Source organism: Lepisosteus platostomus, chromosome 7 (genome assembly GCF_059453375.1).
Source record: "Lepisosteus platostomus isolate fLepPlt1 chromosome 7, fLepPlt1.hap1, whole genome shotgun sequence".
NCBI lineage: Eukaryota > Metazoa > Chordata > Actinopteri > Semionotiformes > Lepisosteidae > Lepisosteus > Lepisosteus platostomus.
Window position 1 is genome coordinate 64,281,956 of NC_142617.1, and position 14,094 is coordinate 64,296,049.

Here is a 14,094-nt window from a genome sequence, read left to right on the forward strand (position 1 = left end):
TTTCAGCGTTTATGCTGACACCTCGGTGTCCACATCCAGACAGCCTGTAAAAGCAAGAGAAAAAACACCAATAAAGTGTTGGGCTCGGTTTTGAGGTAAAGTTTAGAAAAGTTGTTCAAATTAGACAATGGCAGTAGGACTACATTTTAGAATACTACATACAGTACAGTTTTGGTTGCCCCGTTGCAAGGAGGATATAGTTTCTGTTGAATCAGTTCAAAGAAGAAGCAATGAGTTTAATTTACTGGCTTTAAAGCAGTATCAGATTAGAGGAACTAAACCTTTTTAGTCTTGAACAGCAAACAGATGAGGAGAGAGAGTACAAAAATGTAAAGTCTCAAACTGCTTCAGAGCGTGATGCATTTGGAGTAAGCTGTAAATCCCACATTTCTGACTGAGATCGGCAATTCGTCCAGTATCAACAACCCTGTTGTGAAAATATTCTAGAGCCAACTGCCCTGCTGCTATGTAGTTAAAGCCGATTGCCCGAGCCCCCTTCACGCATGGACGAGATAATCGATCGGCTCAGCCTCTCCGGCAGCACAGAAGGAGCAGGCCGCGCCGACAAGCCCCCCCCCGATCGATCTGGGAAGCGAGAAAGCAGGAGCGGGCTGCAGTTCTGCCGCAGCCCCTTAGGTGGCACTAGATCCTCAGACACCACGGCGAGGAGGCCCGTGGCTGGGAAGAAGGCGTGCCCGAGCTTGTTTTGTTCCACGCCCGTGTTCTCCCTCGCTGTGACGTGTTTCCTGAGGTTTGTGGGCCGCTTGTCGCCCAGGTCGTGTCTTGCGCGGAAAGGGGGGCAGGGGGGGTAGAGTTTTTTTTTCTCCCGTTTTGCCTTTTTTGTTTTGTTTTTTTTACCTGTGGCATAAGAAATTCCTTGAACACGTAAAGTAGGATAGATGTATAAAATGTGACCGGCGCTTTCCAGGAGAGGCAATTTTACGCGTTGTAAGATGCAGACGAGGAGGAGCTAAAAAGAGACTTATCAGGGGGGCAAGGCACGAGAAAGTTTCGCTATTTTAGGAGACCCGGGAGGTGCATGTGGAGTGCCGCTGCGTAATGTGTATCGGTCCCGGTAAGGGGCCAAGAAACCGGAGCTCCCGGAGCCGTGCGTCGGGTTGCATGTCGCGTCCATCGCCTCCTTCCCGGCTTCAGGGACTGGCTGTTTGTGTTGGGAGGTCGCCGCCAGTGGAGAGCCGCAAGCCGGGCTGCAGCTGAAACATGACGCCGCCGCCGCTGCAGCCGGCTGTGAGGCGGAGAGCAGCGGCTTAATCCGAGGCGCCGAGCCCGACCGCAGTCCCAAGCGCTTTCGCCTCGGGAGATCTGACCGGAGAGCGATCTTAGGGTGAGGGGGTAGGGGGTGGGTTGTATGGCCAAGCGCAATTTTGTTTTCTTTAAAAAAAAAAAAGAAGCCCTGGGTTAGGAAGACGGGCAAAGCGAGCGATAGGTGTGCTTGGAGAGCAGCAGAGCCGGACCTGAAGACGGAGTAGTATTCCGGTTCGGGCGGAGGGGAGGACCGGACAGGGAGTCCCTTAAGGGTAGTGCCACGGACGGAGAGATAACCAAGGGGTAACCGGGAAAGCTCAAACACGCGACGCGGGAGCAAGTGGAGATCCCTGCGGGGACAAGTCCTGGGGGTGAGTAGGGCACTGGGACGCCCGGTGTCCGTGGCTTCACGCCGGGTCTGCGACTCTGGTCTTGGGGCGGAGGGGTTGGCCCGTGAGATCTGGAAAACACCCTAACTGTTCTTCCCTGAGCAAGCAGCATCCAGGGCTCAGCTGGAGTGTGGGAAAAACGGAGGGTACTGCGGGTGCCCGAGAGCACAGTTGCAAACCCCTGACGCGAAACTTTTTGACTGGCCGGTGTTGTAGGTTTTCACAGGTCGGTGCCAGCCTGGTGAATCGCGCCGTGTTTATTGCGCGGTACTGACAGCCCTGCGGGTCGTCACAGGAAGGAACAATAGTGTACATATTCAGGCAAGTTCAATTTCAAGAGATTTGGCAGATGTCTTTCATTTACTGTCTCCCGGTGATTCGTGCTTTTCACTGTGACGTTGTAGTTCTGCACAGAAGCGGGGTTTGGATAAGCGCGCTATCGACTCTGAAAGGTCTGAGGTTAGTTGATCGGAAATGTGCAATCGGGAACAGACACGCAAGCTTTGAAGGCATCCAGACATGCGCCAGTCGGGGATATCCCTTCTGAGCCCGCAGTTTTGAAGAGCATCGTATTATTAGATGGTGTTTCGCAATTCGGTGGTGCCAGCAGACGAGACAGCGAGCGGTATCCAAGCGGAAGTTTTCAAAATCGTGAAATGTTTATGCAGTGAGCAGTGACTACGTGTAACTCAAGAGGTACCTTTGGAAAGGTATACTGTTCTTTCTTTTACGAAGCTCTAGTTCTGCATATTAAGATGTCGCTTACATTTTTTTAAAAGAAAAAACAATGGTCCTCTTATGAACATACCTAATAAGAGGCTTTTGCAGGCTAAGTACCCAGCTCATGATATCCTTTAAAAAAATCTCTCCAGGACTTTATCTTATTTTTTTATCTCTTTGAGATTCGTGAATTAACTTATTCCTGTAAAGCTTCTTATTAGTTATTGTTATTAATGTTGTTAAACAATTGTTACAGTAGTGTGTAGTTACATAGTTTGCAGGAGAAAACCGTGGCTCTCGGACTCGCCGCGGAGCAGTTGTAATTCTAGAGGTGTGCTGCGTGTGTTCTGTCTAATCTATTTATTATCTATAATCTATTATCTATTTAATCACTCACGCCGAATTTGTGGACCTTCACGGGGCAAGAGACTTGTGGATCTGTTGAATTTGCTCAGTTGTGCCTTTTTGTAGTTTTAGCTTTTGGCGTGGATCGGAGGTTTATAACTGACCCTTGTTCAATGAAGATTTATTATGCTTACATTATAACTGCCTTGCCTTCTGAGACGCGAGTGTTGTTTTGGATAACATCATCGAGCTGACCAAATGTTTTGTGGGATCTTGTTTTGTGCGATACAGATTTAAAACCGGAACTCAGAATTTAAAACGCTTTTTCCCAGTTTCACTTTGAATTTTAAAACTTAAGTTAGCAATTGCCTGGTGCAGCCTAATGGAAACGCAAAAATACAAATGAAAGAATCTTACTCAGAAGCTGTGCGAAGCAAAAGGTTGAACCTCTCTAGTTTGAGGCGACTTGTTTCTGAATTGAACTGAGGAAGGGGTGTTTTCTCGATTTCATGTATGTTTTTCCCCAGCTGGATAGTTTTAGGCTTCTCTTTTTTCCCCCCTCCTTTTTCTCTCGGACTGGGAGAATAAGTTCGTGAAAGGCGAACTTGACGCGACTCAAGGCATGGGGAGATATAAAGCTTATGGTTTTTTACTGGCAGATCTTATCGTGATCTTGTTTTATGTTTGAGTTCGCACTGCTGTCCGAACGGACGGCAATGTGTAAAGCTGAAGAGTTTGTCCCCGAAATGGAAATAATCTGTGTGCCTTTCACGGTTATTTACCTGCGATGCCTGTCTTAAAATCCGCAGGTTGTTTTCAGTATCACCTACATAAGTCTGCGAAGTTTTTGGCACCGCATTAGCATTTTCTACCCAATTGCAGAGCCCGTCGTTCTCTTCGCGGTGATCGCACACCGCATGTTGTCTCTCTATAAAATGACCCTGTGTTGGGGGTATTTAACACACCTCGCCTGCAGGATCCAGTCCAAAACCGCAGTATCTGAGGGTCTGTAGTGGAAGGCGTGATAGTCTTTAAAACAGATCTGCTTACAGACAGTTGTTAGGATTTATTTTGTCACGGTAGGGAGATTGTCTTGACGACCTCTTTCTAACATCTTTTGAGTTAATACCAGTAATTGATGCGTTCGAGGTTTTTTTGGAGGGGGGAGGTTTGATCACCGTGGTTGGAGTTAAGGGGGGAGGAGGGAAGTTTGCTTGCCAGTTGTCGGGAAAGATGCAAGCATTAGGCAGAGATCCCTTGATCCGTCATCTTTTGTTCTCGTAGCGCGCAGAGGTGCGAGGATCTTCCCGTGTGTGGCATTGTAGCCGTGCCCTTTCCGTCGGAATCGGTGAGCGCCTGGAAAGCGCGGTAGCCGCTCCAGGCGGGGGAAGCGACGTGAGTCAGCGCGAAGAGGCTGGCTCCTGACGTCTCCTACAACTCAGCCGGTGTGCTAATAAGACACTTAATCGGTGCCTAATTCTTTTGTCTCCGGGCTTGGTCTCCCACTGGACTGGAATTGTCTGTGGTGTCCTCTTGCGCAAGCCTTTAACCGGTAAAAAAAGACGCCCTGGGTCGTCCAGCCTGCCTCTGCATGTCGGACCTCACCCAAGTATTCTTGCGTTACCGTTGAACAGAGGGGCTCCGTGATCAAACTGAACGCCTTGGTAGTACTGCGCACTGATAGAAATTAAGATCTTAATTATTTCCAGTAATTTACATACACGTCCATGTGTGCCCTTCTTTATTTTGCATTGGAAACGAGATGTAAATGAACTGCTGCTGTTGAAAAGCATCTTAACCTTGCTGCTCACCTAGTGAGTGTCATTAAGCCCGTTGGGACACACTGTCTTGCTTGTTAAGGAGAGTGACATGCTAGATTGACAGGGAAAGCTTTTCCTCAGCTCTACAGGGTGTGTAACGGCGTTTCAGTCAAGGACAAATTTATATTCAGATCTTCACTTTTCATGTTACATGTTTCATGTTCGGGAACGGCTTGATTGTAGAGTTTTCTATTATTTCTAGAACCAAGAACAACTTATGTAAATTACTGTGATTGATATTTAAAAATTACCCTCATTACAAGAATGTAATACCCCCCCCACAAACGCTTCTAAAAACGAATTGATAACAATTCAGTAAATCATTACATACATATATATATATATTGCATAATTGTGTTTAACATTCCCCAGCTGCCTAAGCCAGAGTTTGTTTTTTAAAGGGGGGGGGGAAAGTTGGTTATGATTCTCTGTAGTTTTATTTGTGCTGAATGCAGTTTGATTGCTGTCAGTTTGCATGGCCTTCCTCCAAGGCTGACTCCATGCATGGAAATATTATTAACAATCTGTCTCCCCTGGCGGGTGTGTTCTGTGGCTGGCCCGGAATGTGTGTGAGCCTCTCTGTAGCTGGAAGGGCTGTAGAATGAGGTCACGGAGGGCGGGTACAGTTTGAAGCAGGGTGGAATGCACGAGTCAGACAAGCTGGTTAAGTGTGCATCACAATCTGCCCTGTGCCTCACTCAGCCTGCTCACTGCCGTGCTCTCCAGACTGGGGAACAGGACCCCACAGGTGAGCCGACCCCGGCACTTCATATTCTGTTACAGGTTCCTTGTGTAAATGGAAGCCGAGATCTGACCTTTGTGTCCAGATTAAAAAAAATAAAAAATTAAAGAGCAAAGCGAGCCACAAATTTGTACGCTGTATAAAGAATCGATGAATTATTCGACGGAGTCGAGTTTGCGTTTCTTTGTAGACCACTCGGGCAGTGCTCTCCAGCTTGACCGGGGATGTTGCTACCCTGACCTGTAAGGGTGCACAAGGGTTTGTTGTGGAGTGTGTGAGCTGGGGGGGGACGTAGATGAACCTGCTCCGTTGCATTGAAATAATTTCATATTTGTGGGGAATAAAACTGATGGCAGCCGTAAAACTTTCACATTACGAATACCAGATCTATTTGTTCAAAACGCATTTCAGAAGCCTGGCGTGTAGCTCTGTTTCACAGGAAAAATAAGTTTAGAGAGTGCTATAGCTTACTCAATCTTTTGTAGTCTAAAGCTTTAGTTTGACACTAAGGTAATGTTGCCATTAATGTATTGCGCACACTGTATGAAAATCCTTCTCTATATCTGTGGTAATACTGAAGATTTGTACCGCTATCTGACTTGCTTGCTGAGATAGGCTCTAGTTCTCCCTTGAGCCTGAATTGGATGAAATGGATAAAAAATGTCTTGCAATGAGGTATATGATGTATAGTTGAGGTTTTAGGAACTAAATGTTAATTGGGGAATGAAAATAATTTTAATCATTTTGCTGCAGAAGATTTTCTGCTTGGCGTGACTGGATCACAGATAGACTGGTTTGAAAAGTCTTGGCTCCAGCTTCGACCAGTCAAGGAGAGAGGTTTTGCTTACTCCCTGGAGAGTTTGATTTTTAAACATATTTTTGTTGTAACAAGGAAAAATCGTTCAGAAATCCCACCATTTCTCTGGTTGTTTTTTTTTTTTAAGCTTAAAATCTAAAAGTTAGTTATTGTGTGTTACTTATTTCTGGCCACATAAATCTAGTCGGTCTGTAGTTCCTGTACGTATATTTAACATTCTTACTTTTGCTGAACACTGGTTGACGTGTTCAAAATGTTAAGCACTGTGGCCCGAGTTGCCTTTTATCTGCAAAAGCTCTCCCTTATGTTATCTGGTTGTTAATTAGTCAGACATGCAGGAGGGGGAGCAGGTAAGCAGTTATTTTGCGTCGGTGCTCTCTGTGCTGCAGGAGTGGCAGTAAAGGCCTATCTTTGCCATGGGCCAGTCACGAGGCTGGGCTCCACCAGTGGTATGGTCTGGTGTGGTGTTGCACTGATAGCAGTGGGGTCTGTCACAACTGGCAGAACAAAGTCCTTGAAATGCTAAAGTGCTGCTTGTGCATTTTGTGATCTGTTTGCAATTTGCTGCTGGGGTTCAGCTTGGGTCCTGCAGTACAAGGTAGCTTACTGCATGCCTTACTGTTGTATATCTGTGAGTTGTGGTTAAGTGCAGGCTGCATAGCTTCTGAGTCATTCAAAAGTTTATTTACTGGCAGTGGCCTTATTGGAAAAATATTTCTTGTGGATTTTGCTTGCTCAAAAACAAATCTATTAATCAGCACTCCCTAGAACAGTTCTAATGCTTTAGCAACAGAACAGCATGCATCATTTTACTATGGTGCTAGATTACTTTCCTTTGATCTCTAGCGACATTAATTTTTTTTTAGCTATCGGTAGATTGCACTTATTGACTGATTTAAGTGGTTAGGTGTTTCGTGTCCAAATGCTGCAAGTATAACACATTGGGTAGATTCAGTACCTAAGAAGCTCATTATGAGTAGACTGTGCTGTGTATGTCCTCTTTCCTCTGTGATACATTTACTTCAAGCAGTGCTATCTCTCTACTTTCTGGCTAAAAAAAAAGCAGAAATGTTTAATTGATTAGTCGAGGGTTATGGTTTTCATATACCAATGCAAGCAATAGTCCTGGACTTATTTACTTCTGATCCAGTACTAGATGAAGACTCATTATAGTCTGTGAAAGTAGTGGTAAATATCTGCAGAAATACCATGTGTACTGTGCTGCACAAATTCATGTATGGTGGGATATAATATTAAGAGGGAGATGGAGCCTATAGGCAGTATCTTGTAAAACCTTTTTTTTTTACCACTGCTGAAGTGGAACTTCTGTTGCAGGAAGTAAGTGGGGGGAAAAAATAAACCAATTTACGCTGTAAGGCAGGTGTTTCTTAAACTGTTACCTAAAAACATACTGGCACTCGAGCGTCAAATCTGTTCCTCTGTTGAGCAAACATTCACCACGATAAATTGAATTTACAGCAGCTGAAGACTAGTTGCTGTTTTTGTCCTGACTTTATGATGTAAGATCTTAGCTTGTTTGTTTCTATTGGAGGCTCACAATACCTCTTCCCATGACACGTGCAAATGACCAAGCTATTAAAAATAGTTTCTTTTTCATTAGCTGTGTAATGAAGTGCTGTTTTCTCTGTAAGTGAGATGTCTTAGTCAGACTTTCAGCAGCTGCTAGGTTTGTGTTCTGCGACCTGTTGTGAAGAAGTGCTTGCGATGTACAGACCTAAGTCTTTGCATCTTTTTACTGAAAAACATCAATTTGGTGTGAAGCATGTTTATTGATGAACTTGGTTTGCTTTGGTGTTGGCTCTCCACGTTTTGTAAGTTAATTAATTATGGCTTGTGATTTTTAAATATTCTTGGGATATTTAAGTGCGATTTTCTGGGGTGTCTTTGCATGCCTTGTAGGAATGCCTTTTTCTTTTCCCCGTAGGTTTTAGGAGCGAGAGATCTAGGCCAGCTGTTCCCTCTGACTGTGCCATTAACTCCAGGGCTCACTGCTGTACTCAGGCTTGCTATTTTTGGCTTAAATGTGTGCTCTAATGAGAGCCTGCTTTATGACATGTTCTGTACACTCGCCTGCATGTCTAGTCCTCTCCACCTTAATGTTGATGGCAGTTTATTTTTTGGGGAGTTTTAATCTGCACATTTTACCATAGGTGCCAACATGTCCCATCTGGTGGTGGACTTCAGACAAGCTTCCTGCTGTCCTCTGTTAACTGCAGGGTTGTTTCAGACCTTGATGAGCTCCAAATCTGAGGTTGTGCAGTTAGCATATTTGCCTGGGAAGTTTTTTTCCTGTGTGCAGGCTCCCCTGAGGAACTCTCCTTGCAGATCCAGTTTGATGTGCTTCGGTCTTTGATGAAATCGAACTGAAAGAGGGCTGCCGATCGCTTTGCTTTCCTTCGGGTTTCTCATAATCCCTGCCCTGCAGGAAGAGGAGTCATTCCAGCAGTGTTTGATCTCGAAGGGAACAAGCACTGTATTAAAAAAAAAAAAAAAAAAACAATCTATGCTTTGTTCTTTTGCTGTCTCTGTCCTTTCTGTGTCTGAGTAATTATAGGTTCAGGAGCAGTCATGTGCTCTGTCCCGCCCTGTGCTTGCAGGATAGGCCTGGTTTGCCATGACCCTCATCAGTATGAATGGCTTCCTAATAATAATGGATGTTTTTTTGAAAGAGCAGCATTAAAGAACACGAGAAAGCCCTTTGGCCCATCCAGCTTCTTTGGTAATTAGTAGATTATTTTCAGCTACCAAATGGGTTAGATGGGCCGAGTGGCCTCCCCTATATGTTTTAACCTCTAAACAAATGAGCCTCTATTGATGTTTCGCTTCTTTATAATATCCAGTTCCAGTGAAGTTTAGTGAAAGGCTTTGACGAGTTGACAGTTAAGCTGAGGATCCTCCTTAAGAAATGTTGCATGTTACAGACCCTGGGTGCTTTGGTAGTAAGAGAAGGTTCCTAGTCCATCTTGTCTGTTGTAATTGTTTTAATTGCTTTTCTTGAATTAGTTGAGCTTTACACACTTGATCAGGAAGTTGGATCTAAATATCCACTACTCTATGCAAAGAAACATCCCGTTCTTCATCCATTAGAGACCTTGTGTCCTTGTTGTGCTGCGTGGTTTGATCCAGTTTATACATTTCTGAAAATCCACTTGGACCAGGAACCATAGCTGTTGCTTTTCTGTTCTAAAGATATCATGTCCTTTTTTGTGATATGCAAACCAAAACTGAACACCATATTTGAACCTTTAGAACAGCATTTAAAATTGGGTTACTTCTTATCAACAGGAAAGGAAATTAAGTTTTTGAATGACTTCCTGTGCATAATCAGGAGCTCATCTTTTGAGGTCTTGTTTCCTTTAAAATTTGGATCACACACTGGCGCAAATTACAGCTTTGCATGTACTCAATTAAAATGGAAACTTGTGTTATTACAGACTTACGTTTTGACTGAGATTTTCCTGCAGTTATATATTTTGAAGTAGTTTCTTCTTTCTCTACCACAGTATGATGGAAGGATATGAGCAGAGGTACTCATTTTGAACATCTTCAAAAAGGGCCTGAATGTTGTTATATTAAACCAGTGATTTTTCTGCCGTCCAGGTCTTTTCACTGTCCATATTCCCAAGAGTGTTTTATCTTGACTCTTAAAGCACAGCTTTTTTTTAAAATGGGCAAATGTGTGGAAAAGTGGCTGTGGTTTAGATGAACATGGTTGAAGACCATGTTTTTTTCATCCTAATCTTTCAGAGTCTCAACAAGTGAGCTAAGTTTCTCAGTCCTTGGAACCCCAGCAGGAAGGATTCGTTAGCTGGGAGTAATAATGTATGAGAAGGGACTTCCGTTACTCCACAGTTTTCTGACATGAGGGAAATATCCAGGAAGTGACAGTGGTTGTGGTTGCATTTTATGGAAACTGAATATTTATAATTTGACATGGATTTACTTTTTTGTTTTCACAAGGATATCCTCCTCAGAAGGCTATGAAAAATTAACTGTAGCTCTTGGAGGTAATTAGAGAATCTCACAAAATGCCAAAAGTCTTCTTGTTCAGGTGAAGGATGCATTTTTTTGTGAGCGTTTCCTTTTTATTGAAGTTTTAGGAGCATGTTCACGTTACTGACAAAGTCAGTGGAATGGCTCTTGTGTGAATGCGTTTCTGTTTTGACCGAGTTCCTGAGCTGTTGAAAATCAGAAAATTATGCCTGTAATGTTGCCTGAACAGACTACAAACGGTATAAAATAATTTGTATTTTAGGTGTAGCTCCTCCTACTCCTCCTCCTCTGGAAATAATACTAGCGATTTGGCTGTTTTTTTGGAAATGTAGAAGCACAGATGCATTAAACAGTTTAATGGAAATATTCAGCAAACGCCCATTTTACAGTAAACTAGTCTGGGTTTATAAGACTGCTAATGTTTCTCATTTCTTATCAGACAAGTCTTATTTAGTCAATGTTTCTGCTCTGACGATACCAAGATTGTACATTTCTGTGTTTTTATTGCCACGTTCTTGCTTTTTAATGAATCCCTGGCTGCTGATAGCTGCAAGAGTTGTCTCGGGGCTTATTGCTACCAAAAAAACGAGCTCTAATCTGTGATCCATCTCTATTGTGCAGGGCAAGGGCGTTCTGGATGCTAATAGGGAAATAAACTGAACTTTTTCTTTTAGTGTGCTGGCCTGACATTTAAGGTTTCAGTCTGAGATGCACGGAATTTATGAACGTTTTTCACCTTTACATATATATACCTAGCGGTCAGTAAAGATGGAGGAAATGAGTTGTGCATATGTGTCTAGGGGCTATATTAACCTTGCCTTTTTGTTTTGTATTTTTTTTTCCTAGGTGATCCGTGTGCTGATCAGCCTGTGTGGTTACATGTGCCCGGCGCAGAGGTGGCTAGCTGGAAGGTAGCTGGGTTGTAGGAGCTTTTTATATTGGAAACACGAGGGTTTGGAGACCTGCAACACCTCTCGATGGATCTCCGACTGGCTTTGCTGCTGCTGTTTGGGACTCTCATGGTCTTTCTGGCCTCCGCAGTCAGGCCGTCCACAGAGCAGAAGGTTTACACAAACACGTGGGCTGTCCACATCTCAGGGGGCGTGGAGCAGGCTGACCTGATCGCCAGGAAGCACGGCTTCATCAACCATGGCAATGTGAGTCGACGCTTCCGTTCACTCCCTCCTCTCCTGTCCAAATACGGAGTGTATAGGAAAGTGCTGAACCACGAAAAATTTCCTGTGCTGTAGGCGTGAAATCTTCAGGTTAATTTGCCTCTGATTAGAGCTCTTTATATGCCTTTCTGCAATGTTCAGTCTCAGAGAAGATTGATTTTTTTTTTCCCCCTTTTGAATTAAAGCAAAAAAGCTCGTGGCTGCTAGAGGTCAATCTAATGGTCTTGCTATTTCCCAGGCCGGTTGAACTACTTGTTTTCCTACAGCAGATGAAGTGGTTTGTTCTACTTTATTTAGGCTTTTCCCCCACTGTGATCTTTGTGTAACTGCGCTGTCATGCCTTAAGGAGCTGTTTGAAGCAGTAATTAAATGCTTATATCCACATTCAAAGCCTTTCCCCGGGGATGCTGTGCAGAAAGAAATCGTCTTTAGGTAAGAATGGGGAGAAAGAAGTCATGCTGATCAGATGCCAGTTGGCGCCCTCTAGTTCAGGGCTGGATTCAGGATTGGATTGGAAAAGTGCTGGTTGACCAGAAACTCAGAACTGCATGGATAATGGCGATCAGTTTTATTCAAGTGCTTCATTTGCATGTACGATTTCATCCCGCCTGATCATTTCCAGAAGCAGGGGCTCTGGTAGGGAACTAGGGATGATTGTATTGGAAGCAGCGGAGCTCTGCTGCCGTGGGCGCAGGCACAGGCCCGGAGCGCTCCTCCAGCGAGTGTCTTGTGCGAGGTGGCTGTCCAGTGTGTTCAGAAGAGAGGAAATGCTGGCGAAAGGCCTCGTCAGCCTGACGGTACCCCAGCTTGAGTATTGCACGCCTGTGCAAGCTGGTGCCACTTCACCTGGCAGCTGGCAGTCCTGTTGTTCGGTCAAAGCACTCTTTGGACATGAGATCCAAAGTGTAAACAAATCCTTTAAAGGAAGACCATGGGGTAGCCTGAGCACAATTACACCTGTGCAAATTTGATTATGCTGGAATCAGTCAGGTATCTTTTCAGAGGCTGCTCTGAAAGCGCTTGAGTTTTTTTTTTTTTTTTTAAAAGCCTGCTTTGACTTGAGCCTAATGGAAAAGTTAAGACCTTTTGTTGTCACTTTAAAAAAACAAAACAAAGTGCTTAATGCGAGTCTTTACTTAACTTTGGGTTTGTCTTTAGTAATTTCAGTGTATTTTCCTGCAACACAATATCCAACAGGAATAAACTTGTTTTGCTACAGGCTGTTCGAAATTGATATCTCTTGTGGAAACACAAAACGCATCTCTTGTTTTCTTTGAAATGTTTTGCAATCCTTCCTGGTTCCAGTGTTTGAACAGTATGTAGAATGTCATGGAGATCTGGAGCAGATTAACAGGGGAGCAGATGGGGTGGGGGGTTGGGGTTGGTGCAGGAATGCCATCTGCATGTATGGAAGCTTTTAACCAATGATTAAGAACTTCTTACACGAGGAAAGGGAGAAGGAGAACTGGAATCGGTGCCTAGGGATTCAACAGGCTAGTTTCTAATCTCCAACAGAAGGCCAGTTCAGTGGCTTTCTCTTCATCTTTCCTGCTAGCTGATGGCAAACCCATAAATTGTTGGACAAATGAAACCGTTTGGGTGGGCTTAACAATTTATTTCTGAGTCCTGCAAGCTCTTATGGTGTTTACTTCAGGGCAGGAGTGGAATTATCCTGTTTACAAGCGTCTGTGGTAACAGCCCTTTTCCTGTCTATTATAGCCTGTCTGTAACTGCTTGTCTTCAATGTTCAGTGGTGTGGCAGAGTTCGTTAAATATGTATGTTGCCGTGTGCCGTTGAGTAAATTGCCATGCATGGAAGCACGCATGCTTCCTGTTGCTGTAGCGGAAAGGAAGCAGGTATAATTTGAGTTTTGAAGACAAACGATTTATAAATAGTACTGTGTGGAATTGCAATGAAAAGCCTGGGAGAGGCCGAGCTTGTTCACTTTTCGGTTTAAGGTTGCAAAGATGTTGGTGAATCGAGGGCTTGTAATGGAGAAGACGGATGAAGACTGCACTTCCTCCCCCTGTCCTTCTGCTAGTTGTTTCTGAACTCATGAAGGGTTCTGTACGAAGATCACTTTATTGGCCATATACAATTTTTTGTATTAGGAATTTTTTTTCACATACCACAGATCCCTTTCCATGAGAGACAGGGAGAGAAGCTTGGGGTCTGAGTGCCCCTGGAGCAGTTGGGGTGAAGGGCCTTGCTCAGGGGCCCAACAGAGTAGGATTCCTTTGCCGGCAATCTTCCAGCGACAGGCGCAGATCCTGAGCAACAGAGCTGTATACTTCGGTCCAGTCAAATATTTCATTTCTGCCTGACAGCTTAGCTTATGTATAACAGCAGCTGCTGTAGCTGTCTTGCCATGGTTGCGGTTTATTAGATAAATACACATTGTAAACAAGGATATGCATAAATCTAAGGGGAAACTGTTACAATATTTGACTGAACATGAGAATTATAAGGTTGACATAATAGGAGGCTTTGTGGCCCAAGTAACTTGTTTGCTTTAATTGACTGCAATAACCTCAGTGCCACACTGTGCAGTAATTTGTTTTTTGTGCTGTCTAAAGGTATAGGAAGTCATCAGTGGTTAGTAAGCAGGGCGGAGAGAAATGACCCCGAATAAAATTCCCACACAGCTCCTGTCACAGGTCCATTCTCCTGTCTAAGGTGTGGTGGGTCTCTGCTGATCTTTTGTTAGGGAAGAATAAGCTCAGTCCTGCAGGTATACAGCGAGCCCAACAATGTGGTATTATTCAGATCCTGTGTTCTTGTGCTTCACCTGGGAACTACTGCACA

The 14,094-nt window shown here is 44.1% G+C and overlaps 1 protein-coding gene across 8 annotated transcripts in view; it reads left to right on the forward strand.

Annotated features, from left to right (window-relative positions):
- The window catches only part of LOC148659493 (furin-1-like), a 107,301-nt gene that overhangs the window by 1,891 nt on the left and 91,316 nt on the right, over nucleotides 1-14,094 (forward strand). For 2 of the 8 annotated variants that reach the window (XR_015940504.1, XM_088641787.1), the window contains exons 1-2: nucleotides 1,362-1,637; nucleotides 10,960-11,270. Coding sequence is in view for 7 of the 8 variants with exons in the window: in XM_088641787.1 (XP_088497913.1) it covers nucleotides 11,091-11,270 (180 nt within the window). In the remaining variant the exon portion in view is untranslated. The other 6 variants (XM_088641791.1, XM_088641789.1, XM_088641788.1 and 3 more) reach the window with 6 other exon arrangements.